The sequence below is a fragment of the Pelophylax lessonae genome, assembly GCF_965119305.1.
Source record: "Pelophylax lessonae genome assembly, chromosome: 5".
In the NCBI taxonomy this organism is placed as follows: domain Eukaryota; kingdom Metazoa; phylum Chordata; class Amphibia; order Anura; family Ranidae; genus Pelophylax; species Pelophylax lessonae.
This window is the reverse complement of record NC_138772.1, coordinates 229,572,845-229,590,245: the sequence shown is the minus strand read 5'-3', so window position 1 is coordinate 229,590,245 and position 17,401 is coordinate 229,572,845. Positions and strand designations below refer to the sequence as shown.

Sequence of the window (17,401 nt, the reverse complement as noted above, 5' to 3'; positions counted from 1 at the left end):
GCTTTTGACACTGAGCGCCAGGTACTAACTGACACCGAAACAAATTAGTGTAATGCCTACCTTCTCTGTTTTAATAAAATTGTCATAATGGTTTTACACTATAGGCTTCATTTTATAATTTCCCTATGAATGATGTTACTGGATCCCTACCATTGGATGAACCCAGCACATTAGACAACCTATTTAAAGGGGACATGCCCCACAAGCATGTATGACCAAACTAGAGACAGTTGGTCAACAAGTTCCGGGGAGTGCAATTTCTTATGGGGCACTGTATGCACTGTGTGGATCAAGCACTAAAAGTATTTTGTCACCCACCTGGGACTTTTTTCTTTTGTTGATTGGCCAATATGAGATATCACTGAATGTGAAGTTTATGGTATGGTCAGGAACTATCAAGCACTGAAATAATACCAATTTTGTTTTGTACTTAATGGTTAAGAACCTAGCGTGGTTGATTTTATTTCAAACAAAAGTATTATTTTAGCAAAAAAAAAAAAACGTTCATTTTACCTTTAAAGCGGAGTTCCACCCTGCGAATACTTTTTTTAATAAAAATCCCCCCGGGACAGTCAGGGCTAGTACATTCCACAATGGCTAGCCTCTGATCTGTCCTGGGTTGCACTCACCTTTTAGAAGAAATACTTACCTTGAAAAAGTATTGTCCAGCGCTGCCATCTCAGGTGTTGGCAGCTTGTAGCCAGCGTGATCCTCTTCTGCGTCCTCTTCCATCTTCTTCGGTCCCACGATGCACAGCACCGGCCCCGCCGTCACTCCGGTGCCGCAGCGTCATGCCTGCACAGCTTCTGGGCATGCCCAGAAGCTGTTTAGCAAGGTATGACGGCGCCTGAACCGGAACTGACGTCGGGGCCGGTGCAGGCGCATTGATTCCTTGGAGCGATGACGTTCAGCTCCCAGGAATCATTGCAAAGCCAGGAAGTTACGAATCGCCGTGGCCGCCGAGGGGAGGAAGGGGAAGTAAGGTAAGTATATTTTCTTCTAAACCAGGTAAGTAAAAAAAAAAATTGCGATTATCCATTTGTTTTTCAGGTGACCCCAGGCATGAAGGAGGTAAGTTTAATTTTAGGGTGGAACTCCGCTTTAAGTTACACAGAAGTAACGTTTTTCTCCCTTAAAAAATGTATATGATGTCTGTACCTGAAGTTTCGCTTTAAATTGATAACTTCTCCATATTGTTACATACATTTATTGCTAGGATCTACTGAAACAAATGCAACTGTAACAGCATATATTTGCACTGTTGTATACAACATGGTTGTAAACAGAGTATATACTTTTCTTACCAAGCATTTATAGTAATAACTGCATTGTTATTGTTTTTTTTTTTCAAATTTAGATAAAAATTTTGTTAAAGCCACGAGTATGGTTGGATGCGGCTACTCAGATTTTCTTTTCTCTTTCATTGGGCTTTGGAGGATTGATAGCATTTTCAAGTTACAACCCTGAGAAGTAAGCAATTTTGGCATGATTACTTTGTTTAGGATACATACATGTGCATTTTTCATTCTAGCATTTGTTTTTAACTCGTAAAACATGAATGTTGTACCGCTCTAGGTGAAGGTCTCACTCTCATGATACAGTCCTCAATTTGGGTGCTCGACCGGACTCGCCACCGCAATGTAGTTGAGTAGTAGAGAAAGTTGGTGGCACACCACAGTGTAGAGATGCCAGATCTTTATATCATCTTTATTATATGTTAATCGAGGACAACACATAGACAGAGTGGCCGGAGCTGTTAACACGTTTCACACATATGCTAGTGCTTATTTATAAGGAGCAGGACGTTGGGAGTGTTTAGCCCTAAGTAGTCACCAAGCATCGGCACGTGATTAATCAGAGAGCACACTCCCAATACCTCCCTCTCAATGGAAAATTGGAGACAAGTGTACATCACACACATAATAAACAATGTGATACAAAATAAAACAAACAAATAGCAAAACCAAAAATAGTGCAATTAAAACCATAAAGGTATTGAAAAAGATTGTTAGATAATTAACCTGTTGCCGACCACCCACTGCAGATTTACTGCGGCAAGGTGTCACAGCTGCGCAAATTGATGTACCTGTACGTCGCTCACGCCCATCGACCCAGCGGTGATCAGATTAGTTCCAGAACTGATCAATCTACAGATCCACGCCAATGATTTATGGCCTGGACCTGCTGATCGGTTCTGACGAATCCCAGAACATCCTGTGGCTGTGTAATGTAAACACAGGCACAGGAAATTATGCAATCTTTTCTTCTCCTGGAGCCCTTTTTGGTTCCAGCATGAGAGGAGAGAGCATCAGAAAGTGGGTAAAAGCACTACACTGACACCAGTACACAAAGGTAGGCACATTTAACCCCTTGATCGCCCCCCCAGTTAACCCTTTCACTCCCTGTCACAGTGTCACTATATACAGTGTACAGATATTTTACTGATCACTGTATTACTGTCACTGGTGACGTCAGTTAGTGTCAGCAGTTAGTGACAGTTAGCAGCAGTCTCAGATAGGTTTAGGGTACCCGGCAAATATATTCCCTAAAAAAGTTTTACCCCCCCTGATTACCCACAGTTAACCCCTTCACTGCCCTGTCACAGTGTCAATACAGTACAGATTTTTTTTCTAAACATTGTATTAGTGTCACGGGTGACATCAGTTAGCGTCAACATCAGTTCAATCCAGGATAGTGTCAGATTGCCCGCCACACACTCCCTGTCACAGTGTCACTATATACAGTGTACAGATATTTTACTCATCACTGTATTAGTGTCACTGGTGACATCAGTTAGTGTCAGCAGTTAACGGCAGTCTCAGATAGGTTTAGGCTACCCGCCATATATTCCCTAATAAAGTTTTAACCCCCTGATCACCCCCAGTTAACCCCTTAACTGCCCTGTCACAGTGTCATTATTACAGTGTACAGATTTTTTTCTGATCACTGTATTAGTGTCACGGGTGATGTCAGTTCGCATCAGCATCAATCCAGGATAGCGTCAGATTGCCCACCACATATTCAGTAATAAATGTTAACCCTTTGATTGCCAGTAAATCACAAACACACATTAAACACCTCCATTACTAGTATAGTGTTTGATTGGATCTATATCTTTGATCAGATCAGAACTATAGTCCCATTCCCAATGGTTAAGTATAGTGTTCCCAAAATGCAGCATTTACAGAATCAGCCCCGACACCTGCCAGCAGCTGTGTTTAGCCCAGCCCCCCAAAAGTACAGTATCTGTAGATCACTGTCACTTCCAATACACAGCACACAAACCACAGTGTTAGCAGAGTCAGGCCTGATCTCGACTAGCACTAGCAGTTACATTTTTCAGAACTATAGTACCATTCCCAATGGTTAAGTATAGTGTTCCCAAAATGCAGCATTTACAGAATCAGCCCCGACACCTGCCAGCAGCTGTGTTTAGCCCCACCGCCCAGCCCCCCAAAAGTACAGTATCTGTAGATCACTGTCACTTCCAATACACAGCACACAAACCGCAGTGTTAGCAGAGTCAGGCCTGATCTTGGCTAGCACTAGCAGTTACATTTTTCTTGTTAACAGTTCCTGAAATCCAGGTGCTTTTTTACCTTTGAGTCCCACTAGGTACCTATAAATTTATTGGCCAAAATGTCCAAACAGAGGTACACTAGTGAAGAGGCCTACACAATGCTAAGCATGACCGATAAGAGCGATGGGGATGTCTCACTGTCAAAATCAGCCTTAGTATTCGAACCTGTAGAGAGCAGTGGCATCCGGACAGATAGCTTTGATGACGGAGTAGTGGTCCTTGCTAAAGTCAGTAGTACCCAACCCCATTCCCAGGTTGCGGAGTTGCAACAATTGCATGGTTCTCGTATGCAGCAGAGTGTCAGTACTAGTGCTGCTCAACCTTCTGGTGAACTGACAAGCACCAGTGGCCTAGTACGTCCTTGGTCGTAGACAGACCAGCACTGTAGTAACACTAGGTGACGTGGCGAGTCCCATAGGTGCAGTTCAAGCTGGTGTGGTGGCTTGCACAACTTGTTCGGTTTGCAAAACCTGATTGGGAGCACACCACTTCTGCAGCGCCTGGACTTCCTCCATTCACTGGCCAACCCAGAATTCAGGTGGAAACAGTGGATTTTTCTTGTTTTTCTGAGCTGTTTTTCAAGGAAGATCTGGACAGATCTATTGTGGACCAAAGCAATTTATATGCTGATCAATTTATAGCCTCAAACCCAAATTTGACCCTTGGCAGAGAATTTGCATGGAAACGTATCACTGTTTCTGAATTCAGAACCTTTCTGGGTCTATCCCTTATCATGGGCATTACTAAAAAGAGTCAGTTGTGGCCATATTTGTCCACTGACCCAGTTCATCATATGCGTGTGTTCTCTGCTGCCATGGCCAGGACTAGATACAAGCAAATCTTGCGGTTCATGCATTTCAATGACAATTAACTCTGTCGTCCTTGGGGTGACGCTAGATATGACCGGCTCCACAAAATTCGACCCCTCATAAATCACTTCAACCAAAAATTTGAAGTCTTGTATACGCCCCAACAAGCTGTCTGCATTGACAAATCCCTGAATAAGTTTTCTGGCCGCCTTGTTTTCAAACAGTTTCTCCCCAGCAAGCGTGCCAGATATAGGGGTCAAGGTATATAAGCTTTGTGACATTGCAACAGGCTATACATGTAGTTTCCGGATTCACGAGGGAAAAGATAGCAGTGTGGGGCCCCCCCAATTGCCCAGACTACATAGGAAGCAGCAGAAAGATTGTTTGGGACTTAGTGTCACCATTATTCCGAAAGGGGTACCATTTATACATGGACAATTGTTACAGGCTTTTTAGTCATTTTTTTGATTCTGGAATTGGCACATGTGGCACCATGCAACCTAATCGCCGGAGCTTCCCCCGACGGCTTGTAGATGCCCAACTTAGACGGGGGGAGAGAGCCTGCTTGAAGTGTAATAAATTGCTTGCAGTGAAGTGGACACATGGAATGTTTTCATTCTGTCTTCCATTCACGCAGATACAACAGCAACTGATGTTGTTGAGAAGCCCCTTTGAACATGACTGTAACCTTAACATGGGAAGGGTGGACTTCAAGGACCAGATGATGGCGTTGTACTTAATTTCCCATAAGGCCAGATGCTAGTACAAAAAAGTGTCTGTATACTTATTCCAATTGGCTCTGCTGAAGGCTTATGTGCTAGTCATAGTTACATATACAGTAGTTACATAGTTACATAGTAGGTGAGGTTGAATAAGGACAATAGTCCATCCAGTTCAACCTGTGTAGGTGTGTGTGGCCGTAATCATCTCTCATACCCCTGAATGTTCTGATCCTTGAGATGTACGTCTAAGAGTCTTTTGAAAGCCACCATACCTCCCGCAATCTTGTAGCCCTTACAGTAAAGAACCCCCCACGTTGCCTGTGGTTAAAACGCTTCTCCTCTAATCGTATTGTATGCCCTCAAGTCCTCATGCAATCCTTTCGACTGAATTGTTTTTTTTTCTATGCTGAGATCACCATTGAGATATTTATAAATTGCTATCATGTCCCCTCTCAGGCGTCTCTTCTCCAGGGAGAATAAATCAAGCAATTGCAGATGCTCTTCATAATTAAGGTCCTCCAATCCCCTAATTAGTTTAGTTGCCCTTCTCTGAACTCTCTCCAAATCCAACACATCCCTCCTTAGGACTGGCGACCAGAACTGGTCAGAATACTCCAGATGTGGTCGGACCAGAGTTTTATAAAGTGGAAGGATTATAGTTTTATCTCTGGAATACATCCCTTTCTTTATGCATGCTAATATTCTGCCGGCTTTGGCAGCTGCCGCTTGACATTGCATGTGAAGTAAGGGAATAATAACCGCGCTAAAGGAACAAATAAATTGGGAAAGCAGCAACTTCAAGTGTGACCACACCCTAATAAATATTGTATATATAAGTCGCGCTAAATATATTAGATGGAGATGTGAAGTCCATAAAAGTCCAAAAATGTATTATTGATAAATTCCAGGATCAAGCTCCCTTGAGGGTATGTGCTTACCAGATGAAGGTAAGAGAAAGGCAGTCTCGCAGCGTGGAAACTTGTCACCTTGACAGTAGATCCAAGCCTCTATGATCGATCAACTCAGTGGACATAGGATCATGAAAAGCAAAAAAGTAACGCAATAGCGTAAAACCCAACAAACAAATTGTGACTATCACCACAGGTGTGGGTAAATGAAGATTGTGATGTGAAATGACCTCCACCACAATAATAATAAAATAAATTATGTCATGCAAAAATTAGGGAACTTAGGGTAAATAACCCTTACCAGAAAGGTTAAGGGTTAACGCCTTAAGTGATTAAATGTGTATCGGTTGGAGTAGCCTCTTACCAAACATAAAAGTAATAACACAGTGAGGAAAACGTTGAAAAGAAGTAATCGTGCTGAACCACCACCAGCTGAATTAGCCTCTTACCCTGGATAGATATAGGTTAGCCAATGTGTACTAAACAAATCCAGTGTACCACTCAGGAGCCCGCAAAATCAGACCTGTGAGAGTTGCCTCTTACCACATGAGAAGTTGTATCAAGCCTGTAGGGTAAACCAAGTGGCCAAAGACCGACCCCAAATTGCATGTAATCAAAGCCTGTATGTATACGAGTAACCAGGGGATCCGACCAGAGATGTAGGTAACTGGGTCTCAGGAGTTTCAGCAATATAGGATTTCACCATCATAAGAAGAAAGAAAGGGCTCCCATAGCGTAAAACCATAAAAGCATTTATTCCATAAAAGCAAAAAAACTTACAAAAACCAGGAATGGGTGAGCAATGGAAGTTGCCGCCGGCCGGACGGCTCCGCTCGTCCGCACTCGTGGGTCGCAGTCAGATGACGTCAGTACGCCGTGCCCTGACGACGTTTCGTCACAGATGACGTTTTCAAAGGTCTTTGAAAACGTCTTTGTGACAAGTTTCCACGCAGCGAGACTGCCTTTCTCTTACCTTCATCTGGTAAGCACATACCCTCAAGGGAGCTTGATCCTGGAATTTATCAATAATACATTTTTGGACTTTTATGGACTTCACATCTCCATCTAATATATTTAGCGCGACTTGACATTGCATGTTATTGCTTAATCTATCCTCTACCAAGACTCCCAGATCTTTCTCCATTTTTGATTCCCCCAAAAGGTTCCCCCCCTAAAGTGTATTGTGCTTTTATGTTTTTAGTCCCCAAGTGCAAGACCTTACACTTCTCCACATTAACCACTTTACTACCGGAGGATTTTGCTGTCTTCCGTCCAGGCCACTTTTTGCGATTCGGCGCTGTGCGACTTCAACTGACAATTGCGCGGTCGTGCGACGCCGTACCCAAACGAAATTTACGTCCTTTTTTTCCCACAAACAGAGCTTTCTTTTGGTGGTATTTGATCACCTGTGCGATTTTTACTTTTTGCGCTATAAACAAAAAAAGAGCGTTTATTTTGAAAAAATAACAATATTTTTAACATTTTTTTACATGAAATTCCCCCCTAAAAACCAATTTTTTTAAAAATTTTTGGCCAATTTGTTTTATGCTACATATGTTTGGTAAAAAAAATCGCAATAAGCGTATTTTGATTGGTTTGCGCAAAAGTTATTGCGTTTACTAACAAAGGGAAAGATTTCTGTCATTTTTGGTGTTTTTTTTTTAACGCGTAATGGCGGCGATCTGCGATTTTTTTTGCGGGACTGCGACATTGCGGCGGACAGACCGGACCCCTGACTGAAATTTTTGACACTTTTGGGGGTACCAGTGACATTACTGCAGTAATCAGTGCTATAAATATGCACTGTTACTGTAAAAATGACACTGGCAGGGAAGGGGTTAATTTTATTGGAGAGGGAGGGGTTAATGTATGCCTGGTGCTTACTGACGTGTAGGGGGGGAGGTGACTGTGTGATTCATGGACAGATCGGATGTCCAGCTATGCTGAACAGTCCGATCTGTCACTCCCTGTCACTATGGAGATCCGCCCGCTGTGTTTACACACAGCGGGCGGATCTCCAGACTCGATCCCCGACGATCGGGTAAGAGCAGCGGCAATCGCCGCTGCTCCTCCCCTGGCCCGACTCCCGCTGTGAATGAAAACAGCGGGAGCGAGCCTCCGGCGGCGCGCAAGCGCCGCCCAGAAGGGGGAGTGTCCAGTCACGTTAATACTACGTGGCTGGACGATAACGAACCACTCTGCCGCAGTAGTATTACTGTGAGCGGTTGCAGAGTGGTTAAACCTCATTTGCCATGTCGTTGCCCACTCTGTTATTTTGTCCAGGTCATACTGTAGGATATCTGCTTCATGCTGTGCAGTTATTGCCCTGCCCAATTTTGTGTCATGTGAAAAAACTGATATAGAACTACTGATCCCGTCCTCAATGCTGTTTATGAATAAATTGAACAGCCTTGGGGGACCCCACTTACCACCTCAGACCGGTCTCAATATGCGCTATTTATTACCACCCTTTGGACACGCCCTTTTAGCCAGTTCCGTATCCAAGAGCAAACCTTGCGGTCAATGCCTGCAGACCTTATTTTATAAATTTAGCGCTTGTGGGGAACTGTATCAAACGCCTTAGCGAAATCCAGGTACACCACATCCACTGGTCTTCCCCTATCTAGCTCACAGCTCACCTCCTCGTAGAATGTTAAGAGATTGGTTTGACAAGAACGTCCATTTGTAAACCCGTGCTGATTACTGCTGATGATGTTGTTGTCTTTAGCAAACTCTACGATATAGTCCCTTATCATCCCCTCCAGAAGTTTACATACAATCGATGTCAGACTGACAGGCCTATAATTTCCCGGGACATGCCTCTGCCCTTTTTTGAATATCGGTATCACGTTAGCTTTCCTCCAATCCCCTGGTACATTTCCTGTCATAAAACTGTCAGCAAAGATCAGGAACAGTGGTCTAGATATAGTCTTACTAAGTTCTTTGAGTACTCTAGGATGTACGCCATCCGGGCCTGGTTATTTATTTGTGCTAATTTTATCCAGCCTTTCCCTGATTTCACCCTCTGTTAGCCATAGCGGCAAGTCCTGTGTATTACTACTAGCCATATAGTCGTGGTCAGTGTACCCCTCCTTTTCCTGTGTAAAGACTGACGAGAAAAAAGCGTTCAGCACGGTTGCTTTTTCAGTGTCCTCTGTAACCATCCTCCCATCATCGTTAATTATGTGTGCAATATGCTCTGCCCTAGTTTTTTTGCTGTTGATATATTTAAAGAATTTCTTTGGGTTCTTTTTACTATCCTCCGCTATTTGTCTCTCAAAGTTGATTTTAGCCATTTTGATTTTGTATTTACTTTTCTTATTTGCCTCCTTGTATTGCTCGAAAGCCGATACTGTGCCCTCTGATTTATATTACTTGAAGGCCATTTTTTTTCCCCTAATAAGTTTTTTAACATTATGGTTTAGCCAGCCAGGTTTGGCTTTGTCTCTACTAAATGTATTTCCCTTAGGAATGCACTGTGAGATGCATTTGTTTAATATGTTCCTAAAGCATTCAAATTTTTCCTCTGTGGACAGTGTTCCTAAGGTTTGGTCCCAGTTTACACTTTCAATCATTGAGCACAATTTGGGAAAGTTTGCCCTCCTGAAGTTGAGGGTTCTTATGTTCCCCACTTGCCTTGTTATATTGTTATTTACGCTAAATGTGATCACCCTGTGATCACTAGAGCCCAGGTTGTCCTGAACTCCTACCTCCGAGATTAGGTCTGGGTCATTAGTGATCAATAGATCCAGCACTGCATTTTCTCTAGTAGGAGAATCCACCAACTGAGACATGTAGTTGTCCTGTAAGGTTTCCATGAATAAACGGGCCTTCTATGAGTGTGTAGTCCCCTCTTCCCAGTCAATGTCAGAATAATTGAAGTCCCCCAATATGATGACTGATCCCAGTTTTGCCACTTTACCCAACAGTGATATAAATTCCAGCTCTACCTCCTCCCTTTAGTTGGGTGGCCTATAGCAAACCCCCACAATTACTTTTCCCTTTACTTCTTCCCTATGGAGTTCTACCCACACAGATTCTAACTCCATACCCATCCCTTCCATAATATCACTCCTCTCTATCACCCTTACATTATTCTTGACATAGAGACATACCCCTCTTTTTCCTACCCTGTCCTTCTGATACACCGAATACCCTTGGATATTGGCCAGCCAGTCATGTGAGGGGTCGAACCAAGTTTCTGTTATTCCCAAAAGGTCTATGTCCTCCTCATGTACTAACATTTCCAACTCATCCATTTTATTAGCTAGGCTCCTGGCATTTGCATATACCCCTCTTAGTTTTGTGAAAGTTGATAGTGAATGGTGATTATTTTTATTCCTGTTCGGTCTGAGGTTTTCCCGCACAAACCCCCCAATAGACATTATGGAACTACTGTTGCTGCTGACTTTAATACTGCCTTCTGTCCTTCTGCTCCCTCCTGACTGACTCTACTTCTGAGCCCTCCCCCCATCTCCTAGTTTAAAAGCCCCTCCAACTTGGTGGCCATCTTTCTCCCCAAAAGAGCTGTACCATCCCCATTAAGGTGCAGGCCATCCTTACTAAAGAGCCGGTAGCTGACTGAGAAGTTATAAAAAAGGTATTCTGTACAGTGGTCAGAATTTGAAGAAGGTTAAATGGTCGGTACAATTAGGGACACAATGTAAAAGTAAATCATAGCAGTTTATTTAGAAAATTATGGTATGTTAATACATTACCGTTCAGATACAAAATTATTACTGTAAACAGAACCAGTCCTAACAAGAAACAAGACAAAGGACATAAAACAAATAACAGGGTACCGGCCGGTGCATAATCATGAACATCACAGGGTAATAATATGTAATGGTGGGGGTATTCCACATCTGTAGCTTTTCCTGTGATGTGTTCCTATGGAGGTTCAGGTTTTAAGAGAATCCGGGTAGGTAATCTCTTTATGTTTAATGCGCCTTGGTAGGGGGGCTGTGTAACAGGCTTGCGGGGGTGGCTGCTTAATTGCTAATCTTATCTGGGATCTAGGAGTATATGGGGATTTAAGCAGAGTCAGTGCAATGACCTATGATGGCTATGGTGCCGTTTCTTCACCCCTTTTACTCTTGGGCTGTTTAATTGCCGAGGAACGGATTCCGTTTAAGGTCTAGGAGTGTATGGGGATTTAGGCAGAGTCGGTGGTTGATCCTATGACTCCGACGGCTAAGTGCCGTTTCTTCACCCCTCCTGTTCCTGAATGGTGTACTTGTGTGGGGGAGAGACGATTTTAGTTGCAGCGGTTTATCAGGGTATTAGGTGTGGTTTAGTGAAGCATCAGGGATGTATGGGGACTATGCAGAGTGTGGCTGCCTGTGCTGGGATGCAATGGGGGAGCTGTCGTCTGGCAGGGGGATACTGCGGCGCTATGTCCTATTATAGTGCTCCTTTAAATGGATAATGCAGTCTGGTCGCTGGCAGCTGGGTACTCTGTCAGCCGATTGGCTGATTCTTCACCCCTTCGAGTTGTGGCTCCTTACTGATGTTTTGGACTGATGCTCCACTTACCTGGCCTTCGTTCCGTAGAAGGATGAATTCCGTTCCTACCCTCCGCTGGTGTGAGTGCCACTCCGGATCGCCTTGCTTCAGTCGCTTCCGTCCGCCATCCACGCTGGAACATTTGTGTATTGCACCGTCGGTGTTGATGACGTCAACGCGTTTCACTTAACGTAGCGCAGGCATCGGGTACTCCTACGTCCAGACGAAGCTACGCTACGTTAAGCGAAAAACCTGAACCTCCATAGGAACACATCACAGGAAAAGCTACAGATGTGGAATACCCCCACCATTACATATTATTACCCTGTGATGTTCATGATTATGCACCGGCCGGTACCCTGTTATTTGTTTTATGTCGTTTGTCTTGTTTCTTGTTAAGACTGGTTCTGTTTACAGTAATAATTTTGTATCTGAACGGTAATGTATTAACATACCATAATTTTCTAAATAAACTGCTATGATTTACTTTTACATTGTGTCCCTAATTGTACCGACCATTTAACCTTCTTCAAATTCTGACCATTGTACAGAATACCTTTTTTATATGCGATGTCTGGTTAGGTCGGACATGTATTATTTAAATACAGGGAGCCACCATAGCATCCTAAATTAAGCTCTCCAATTAAAACCACTTTCATACTGACTGAGAAGTTAGCCCAGTTCTCCAGGAACCCAAACCCCTCCTTCCTACAGCAGTTCCTCAACCACTTGTTAAGTTCCCTAATCTCCTTCTGCCTCTCTGGTGTGGCTCGAGGTACAGGTAGTATTTCAGAGAAAACCACCTTGGAGGTCCTATTCCTCAATCTATTCCCTAAGTCCCTGAAATCGTTCTTTAGGATCCTCCACCTTCCTCTTACTTGGTCATTAGTGCCCACATGCACCGCTGGGTCATCCCTAGCCCCGCCCAATAATCTGTCTACCCAATCCGCGATGTGCCGAACTCGAGCGCCCGGTAAACAACATACTGTTGGGCTACCGTCATAGTCAAAGTGTCAGGAAGAAGTGGATACTTCCTAAAATTCCAGGAAAAGATCATCACGGCCCTTTTGTTTCCAGAAGGTGCTGTGGCCCAAATTCACAATCCAGATGCAGTGAGCCGGCTGCATGAGATGCATTTTCTGGATGTCCTGCCTGGTACCTCTACCCAAAGAGTACCTGAAAGAAAATGCTGTGTCTGTAGAAAATGCGGGTAAAGGCGTGACACCCATTTTTTTGTCCCTCCTGTCCTGCCCAACCTGGTCTCTGCATCGGCACTGTTTTTGTCACTACCAAAACACTAGTGGAGTATTAGTATAGGGTACAGAACGGCACAGTCATGGGCACACTTTCATACAGGGTCTCGAAAGATGTTGGGTTAGATGGCTATCGCATTTTGAGAGACCTTAGACTGGAACAATTAAAGTTTTTTTATAGTTACAAAAAAAAGAATTAAAAAAAAGGGGGAAAAAAAGCCAAAAATAGTTGTCGTTTATTTATGTTATGTTATGTTTTCTGTTCTTACTGTTTTACTGTACTTTATAATATACTGCTATACTGTAATGTTTATTGTTACTGTTTTTTATTGTTAACCATAGCTTGTTTTGCAGATACTGCCATTCTACTGTTTTACTATACTGTATACTATTATATTGTAATGTTTTTTTGTTACTGTGTTTTTCACTGTTCACCAAAGTTTGTTTTGCAGATACCGCCATTCTACTGTTTTACTGTACTGTATACTATTATACAGTATTGTAATGTTTTATTGTTACTGTGTTTTATTTTTAACCATTGTTTGCTTTGTAGGTATGACCATGAGCTGCAGCACTGATCTGTTTATCCTGACAGCAACAGCTTTTGCTTTCAACATATACATAAATCAATGATTTCAGCAATGTAGGAGGTGATTTCCACATCGCAGTTATAAAAAAGGGCATATACTGTATGGCAAAGCATAGGGGATGGGGTGGACACAGAGGGTGGATCTCCCCTATGCTTCAGCATATATTTTTTTTTTACACTTTTCTTGGCAGAGATTTCTTCATCTACATCGATTAATGTGAATGGAGGAATCTGTTATTTTCTTTTTTTTTTCGTTCAGTCCATGGGATGAATGAAAAAAAGGAACATTGCATGCATGCCCATCATTAGAAGTGGGTGGATACTGGGAGGTCTAATGGTGGGCATACCACACACTTTCTGGCAGAGATTTCTTCATCCACATAGATCTATGTGAATGGAAGAATCTGTTAGGTTCTCTTTTTTCGTTCAGCCCACAGGCTGCATGAAAAAAAAGAACATTACAATATATGCCCAACAATAACGAGCAACGTACTGGTACGTCACTGGACTTTGAGTGGTTATACCGGAATGATGCCTACAGGTTTAGGCATCATCTTGGTATCGTTTTTTTCAGTCGGTGGTCGGCTTTCATTTAATTGTATCTGTGCTTTTTGGTATGTGTAAGACATCCACCCTTAAGTGCAACTGGAACCGGTTTACTCTCTGTGTATCTGTGCTTTTTCCTATGTGGTCTTTTTTCATCTGTTGCCCTGTGTGCATTACCATGATGTTTTTGTTGTTCTGAAGTGTCTTACAATGCTTTATGAGTAGGCCTTATCTTTATAGTCATTCTTGCCCCTTACTAGTCTGACTTTACAAGTGAAAGGTCCACTCTGTTAGGCATCCTTATATCCACTCATGATTAATTAACCAATTTCCACCCCCACCCCCACCCTTATACCAGTATAAATGTAGTGGACCCTTAAGGGGTCAGCACATTGCTGGGGGAGCATATTGCAGGGCATCTTTCCTTAAGGCTTCTTTCTCTAAGTGGTTCTTTCTACAAGTGATGTGCACTTCAAGCTCTGCACTTCAGCGATCGAACGAGGTGAGCATACACAGCAAACTACACCAACAAGCACCAAACAGGCTGAAGGTGACCCTGTCTCTCTATTCAGATCTTTTCACACTCTGTAACATGCACTCTCTACCACTCCTGCTGACAGTTATGTCCTCTCTTCTCAAACTCACTCACCTTCACCTCTCTTCTCCACCCCACAGCTTATATATATTTCACCCTGTCTTCTGTCCTCTCCCTATTACTCCTCCTACCAACTCTTGCTAATTTTACATCCACATACTGAGAAAAACTCCAGAACTCTGGGGCATGTCCCTTCATATAAATCACACTCCCACATTATCTCCCTCACCCTTCACCTTCTCCTTGCCCCAGGGCCTCCATTTGGCTTTTCACCATGCTCCCACCACCCTACACCCTATGCAAACAGCCGCATCCCACAGAACCTAGTCTCTATTCCTCTTCTTCCCAATACCAGCCTCCCCTTCTCCTGTGCCCTCTGTAACACCCGCTCTGTCTGTAACAAACTCACCTCCCTCCACGAGCTCTTCATCACAAATTCCTTTAACCTACTCGCCATCACCGAAACCTGGCTTCATAATTCCGATACTACTTCTCCTGCTCATTCCCATGGCAGCCTTCTCTGGATTCACTCTCCTGGACCAAGTGGACTGAAGCAAGGTGGAGTGGGAATCCTTCTAACACCATACAGCACCTATCAGGTACTTCACCCACCTCCCTCTCTGACATTCTCCTCTTTTGAGGTGCATTGCATTTGTCTATTTTCTCATGTTTCTTTAAGAATCGCTGTCATCTACCAGCCCCCTGAACCGGTATCAACCTTCTTTGATGACTTCTCTCGAATAATTTACACTATTGATGCGCTAATCATACCAGTCCAAGGGTTGCTAGTGTGTCCTCCTTCTAAAATCACAGTCTGTGATATAACTAAGTCGCTGCAGCTCCAGTCAACTCCACTGGGTGGCGGATGAATACACTGTGGAGCTCTAGTCCAAATCAACAGACTGACGGGATTTCCCCCGTTTTTCACGGGTCTCCTGGTCTGATCCATCCACGCATGCGCGGTAGTGACGGCAGAGCGGGCTAGGTCGGGCGCAGGCTCACACGCTGGAGATGCTGAAGCTGACCACACACACAGGAGAGCATAGGAGAGCAGGAGGGGATCTCCATTGTTAGAATATAGGAGCATCGATTGAGCTTCCTATTCAACTTAAAGAGGCCATACTTGAGAGAAGGACACTGATATGCCCAGAACTGTTTGCTATACATGTGAGTGCAACTAATCTATTTCGAACAGCCTTTTAATAAAAACTGTATTACACTAGGTGGGATGTGCGCCCTGTCTTGTTTTGTTTTTGCTTGATGACTTCTCTGCCTGGGTACCCTCCTTTCTCTCTTCTGAAATCCTCACAAAAACTTCAACATCCCTGTTAATGCTAATACTAATACTGCTTCTAAACTTCTCAGTCTAACCTCATCTCTTGACCTGAAGCAATGGATACAGGATCCTACACACTCCACTAGCAACACCCTTAACCTTGTCTCCTCCCATCTATGCACTCCATGCAACCTCTCCAACAAACCTCCCCCACTCTCTGATCACCACCTTATTAGTTTCGCACTCTACCTGTCTTCCACCTCCTCTCCCTCCAACTGCCTAACAGTTACCCATAGAAACCTTTGCCACCTCAAACCTTCTATGCTCTACTCTGCTACTGACCATCTATATGACAATGTCTCACCGCTGTTATGCCCCAACCTAGCCACTTCCATCTATAACAGCTCACTGTCATCCTCCCTAGACAAGCCTGCTCCAGGGGCGTAACTACAGGGGTTGCAGGGGTTACAATCGCTACCGGGCCCCATGCTCCAGGGGGCCTGTGTGGCTCCCATGTACACCTGAATAGGAGGAGCGGTGGGGGCAGCATGTAGAGAAATCACTGTCCTCCTTTTTCCTCCTGTAGCTGCAGAAGGAAAATGGAGGAGATTGGTTCCTCTGTATGCTGCCCCCACCACTCCTCCCATCCAGTTCACTTGTGTTATGCTGTCTCTGGACCCCTGTGTGCTCCCCTGCCCCCCCAACTGTGCTCCCCTGCCCCCCCCACCCCAACCCCCCACTGTGCTCCCTCCTCTCTTCTGCCGACTGCTGCAGGGGATGTGTCACAAGTGGGTGAACTTCCAGGATTGCAAAGGTCCCACTTGCAACCGGGCCCTGGCATTCCACCACCGCGGGGAGGCCCCAAGATGGCAGGAAGGGGGCCCACTGCAGAACTTGTGAAAGGGTCCCACTGCAGGATCTTAATAAAGGGCCCTGCAATGAGAGTAAAGGGCCCCAGAGTCAATGGGAAGAGCCCCAGGCTTGAAGGGAAGGGCCCGGGCCAGGGGGCCCTTCATGGTTTCTTGCACCGGGGCCCTGAAGGTTCTAGTTACGCCTCTGGCCTGCTCCCCTCATTACACGCAGAATTCGGCCCCTACCGCTACAACCCTGGCAAACAGACGACACCATAACTCTCAGAAAACGTAGCAGCGGTATTGAGCGCCTGTGGCATAAGACAAAGACCCTGGAAGACTTCAACCAATATAAATCTGCCCTCCTAAAAAACATTTCCTGCCTCCTCACTGCCAAGCAACCCTATTTTATCACGCTCATCCAAACATTCTCATCTTGTCCCCGTCATCTCTTCTCTACCTTTAACTCTGTACTCTGTCCTCCCTCAACTCCACCCTCTAACTCGCTCACTGCCCAGGAGATTGCCAATCACTTCAAAAATAAGATCGATAAAATTCACAAGGAGATCTACAATGTGCAGAAATCTCCCCCGCTTAACAACCTATATCCACAGGTACAATCATTACTTGCCTCATTCCACCCTGCTAGTATTAATGAGGTTGCTGGACTTTTATCTAACACCCATCTAACCACCTGCCCCCTGGATCCTGCTACCTCGCACATGCTACGCTCACCCTCTGACTCTATTCTACGCTCTCTAACTCAC

The 17,401-nt window shown here is 44.3% G+C and overlaps 1 protein-coding gene across 1 annotated transcript in view; it reads left to right on the top strand.

Moving 5' to 3' along the window:
* The window catches only part of LOC309556087 (sodium-dependent neutral amino acid transporter B(0)AT3-like), a 171,189-nt gene that overhangs the window by 101,900 nt on the left and 51,888 nt on the right, over positions 1-17,401 (top strand). The window contains exon 6 of the mRNA XM_082258407.1: positions 1,358-1,470. Coding sequence (XP_082114533.1) covers positions 1,358-1,470 — 113 coding nt within the window. The remainder of the gene's footprint in view (positions 1-1,357; positions 1,471-17,401) is intronic.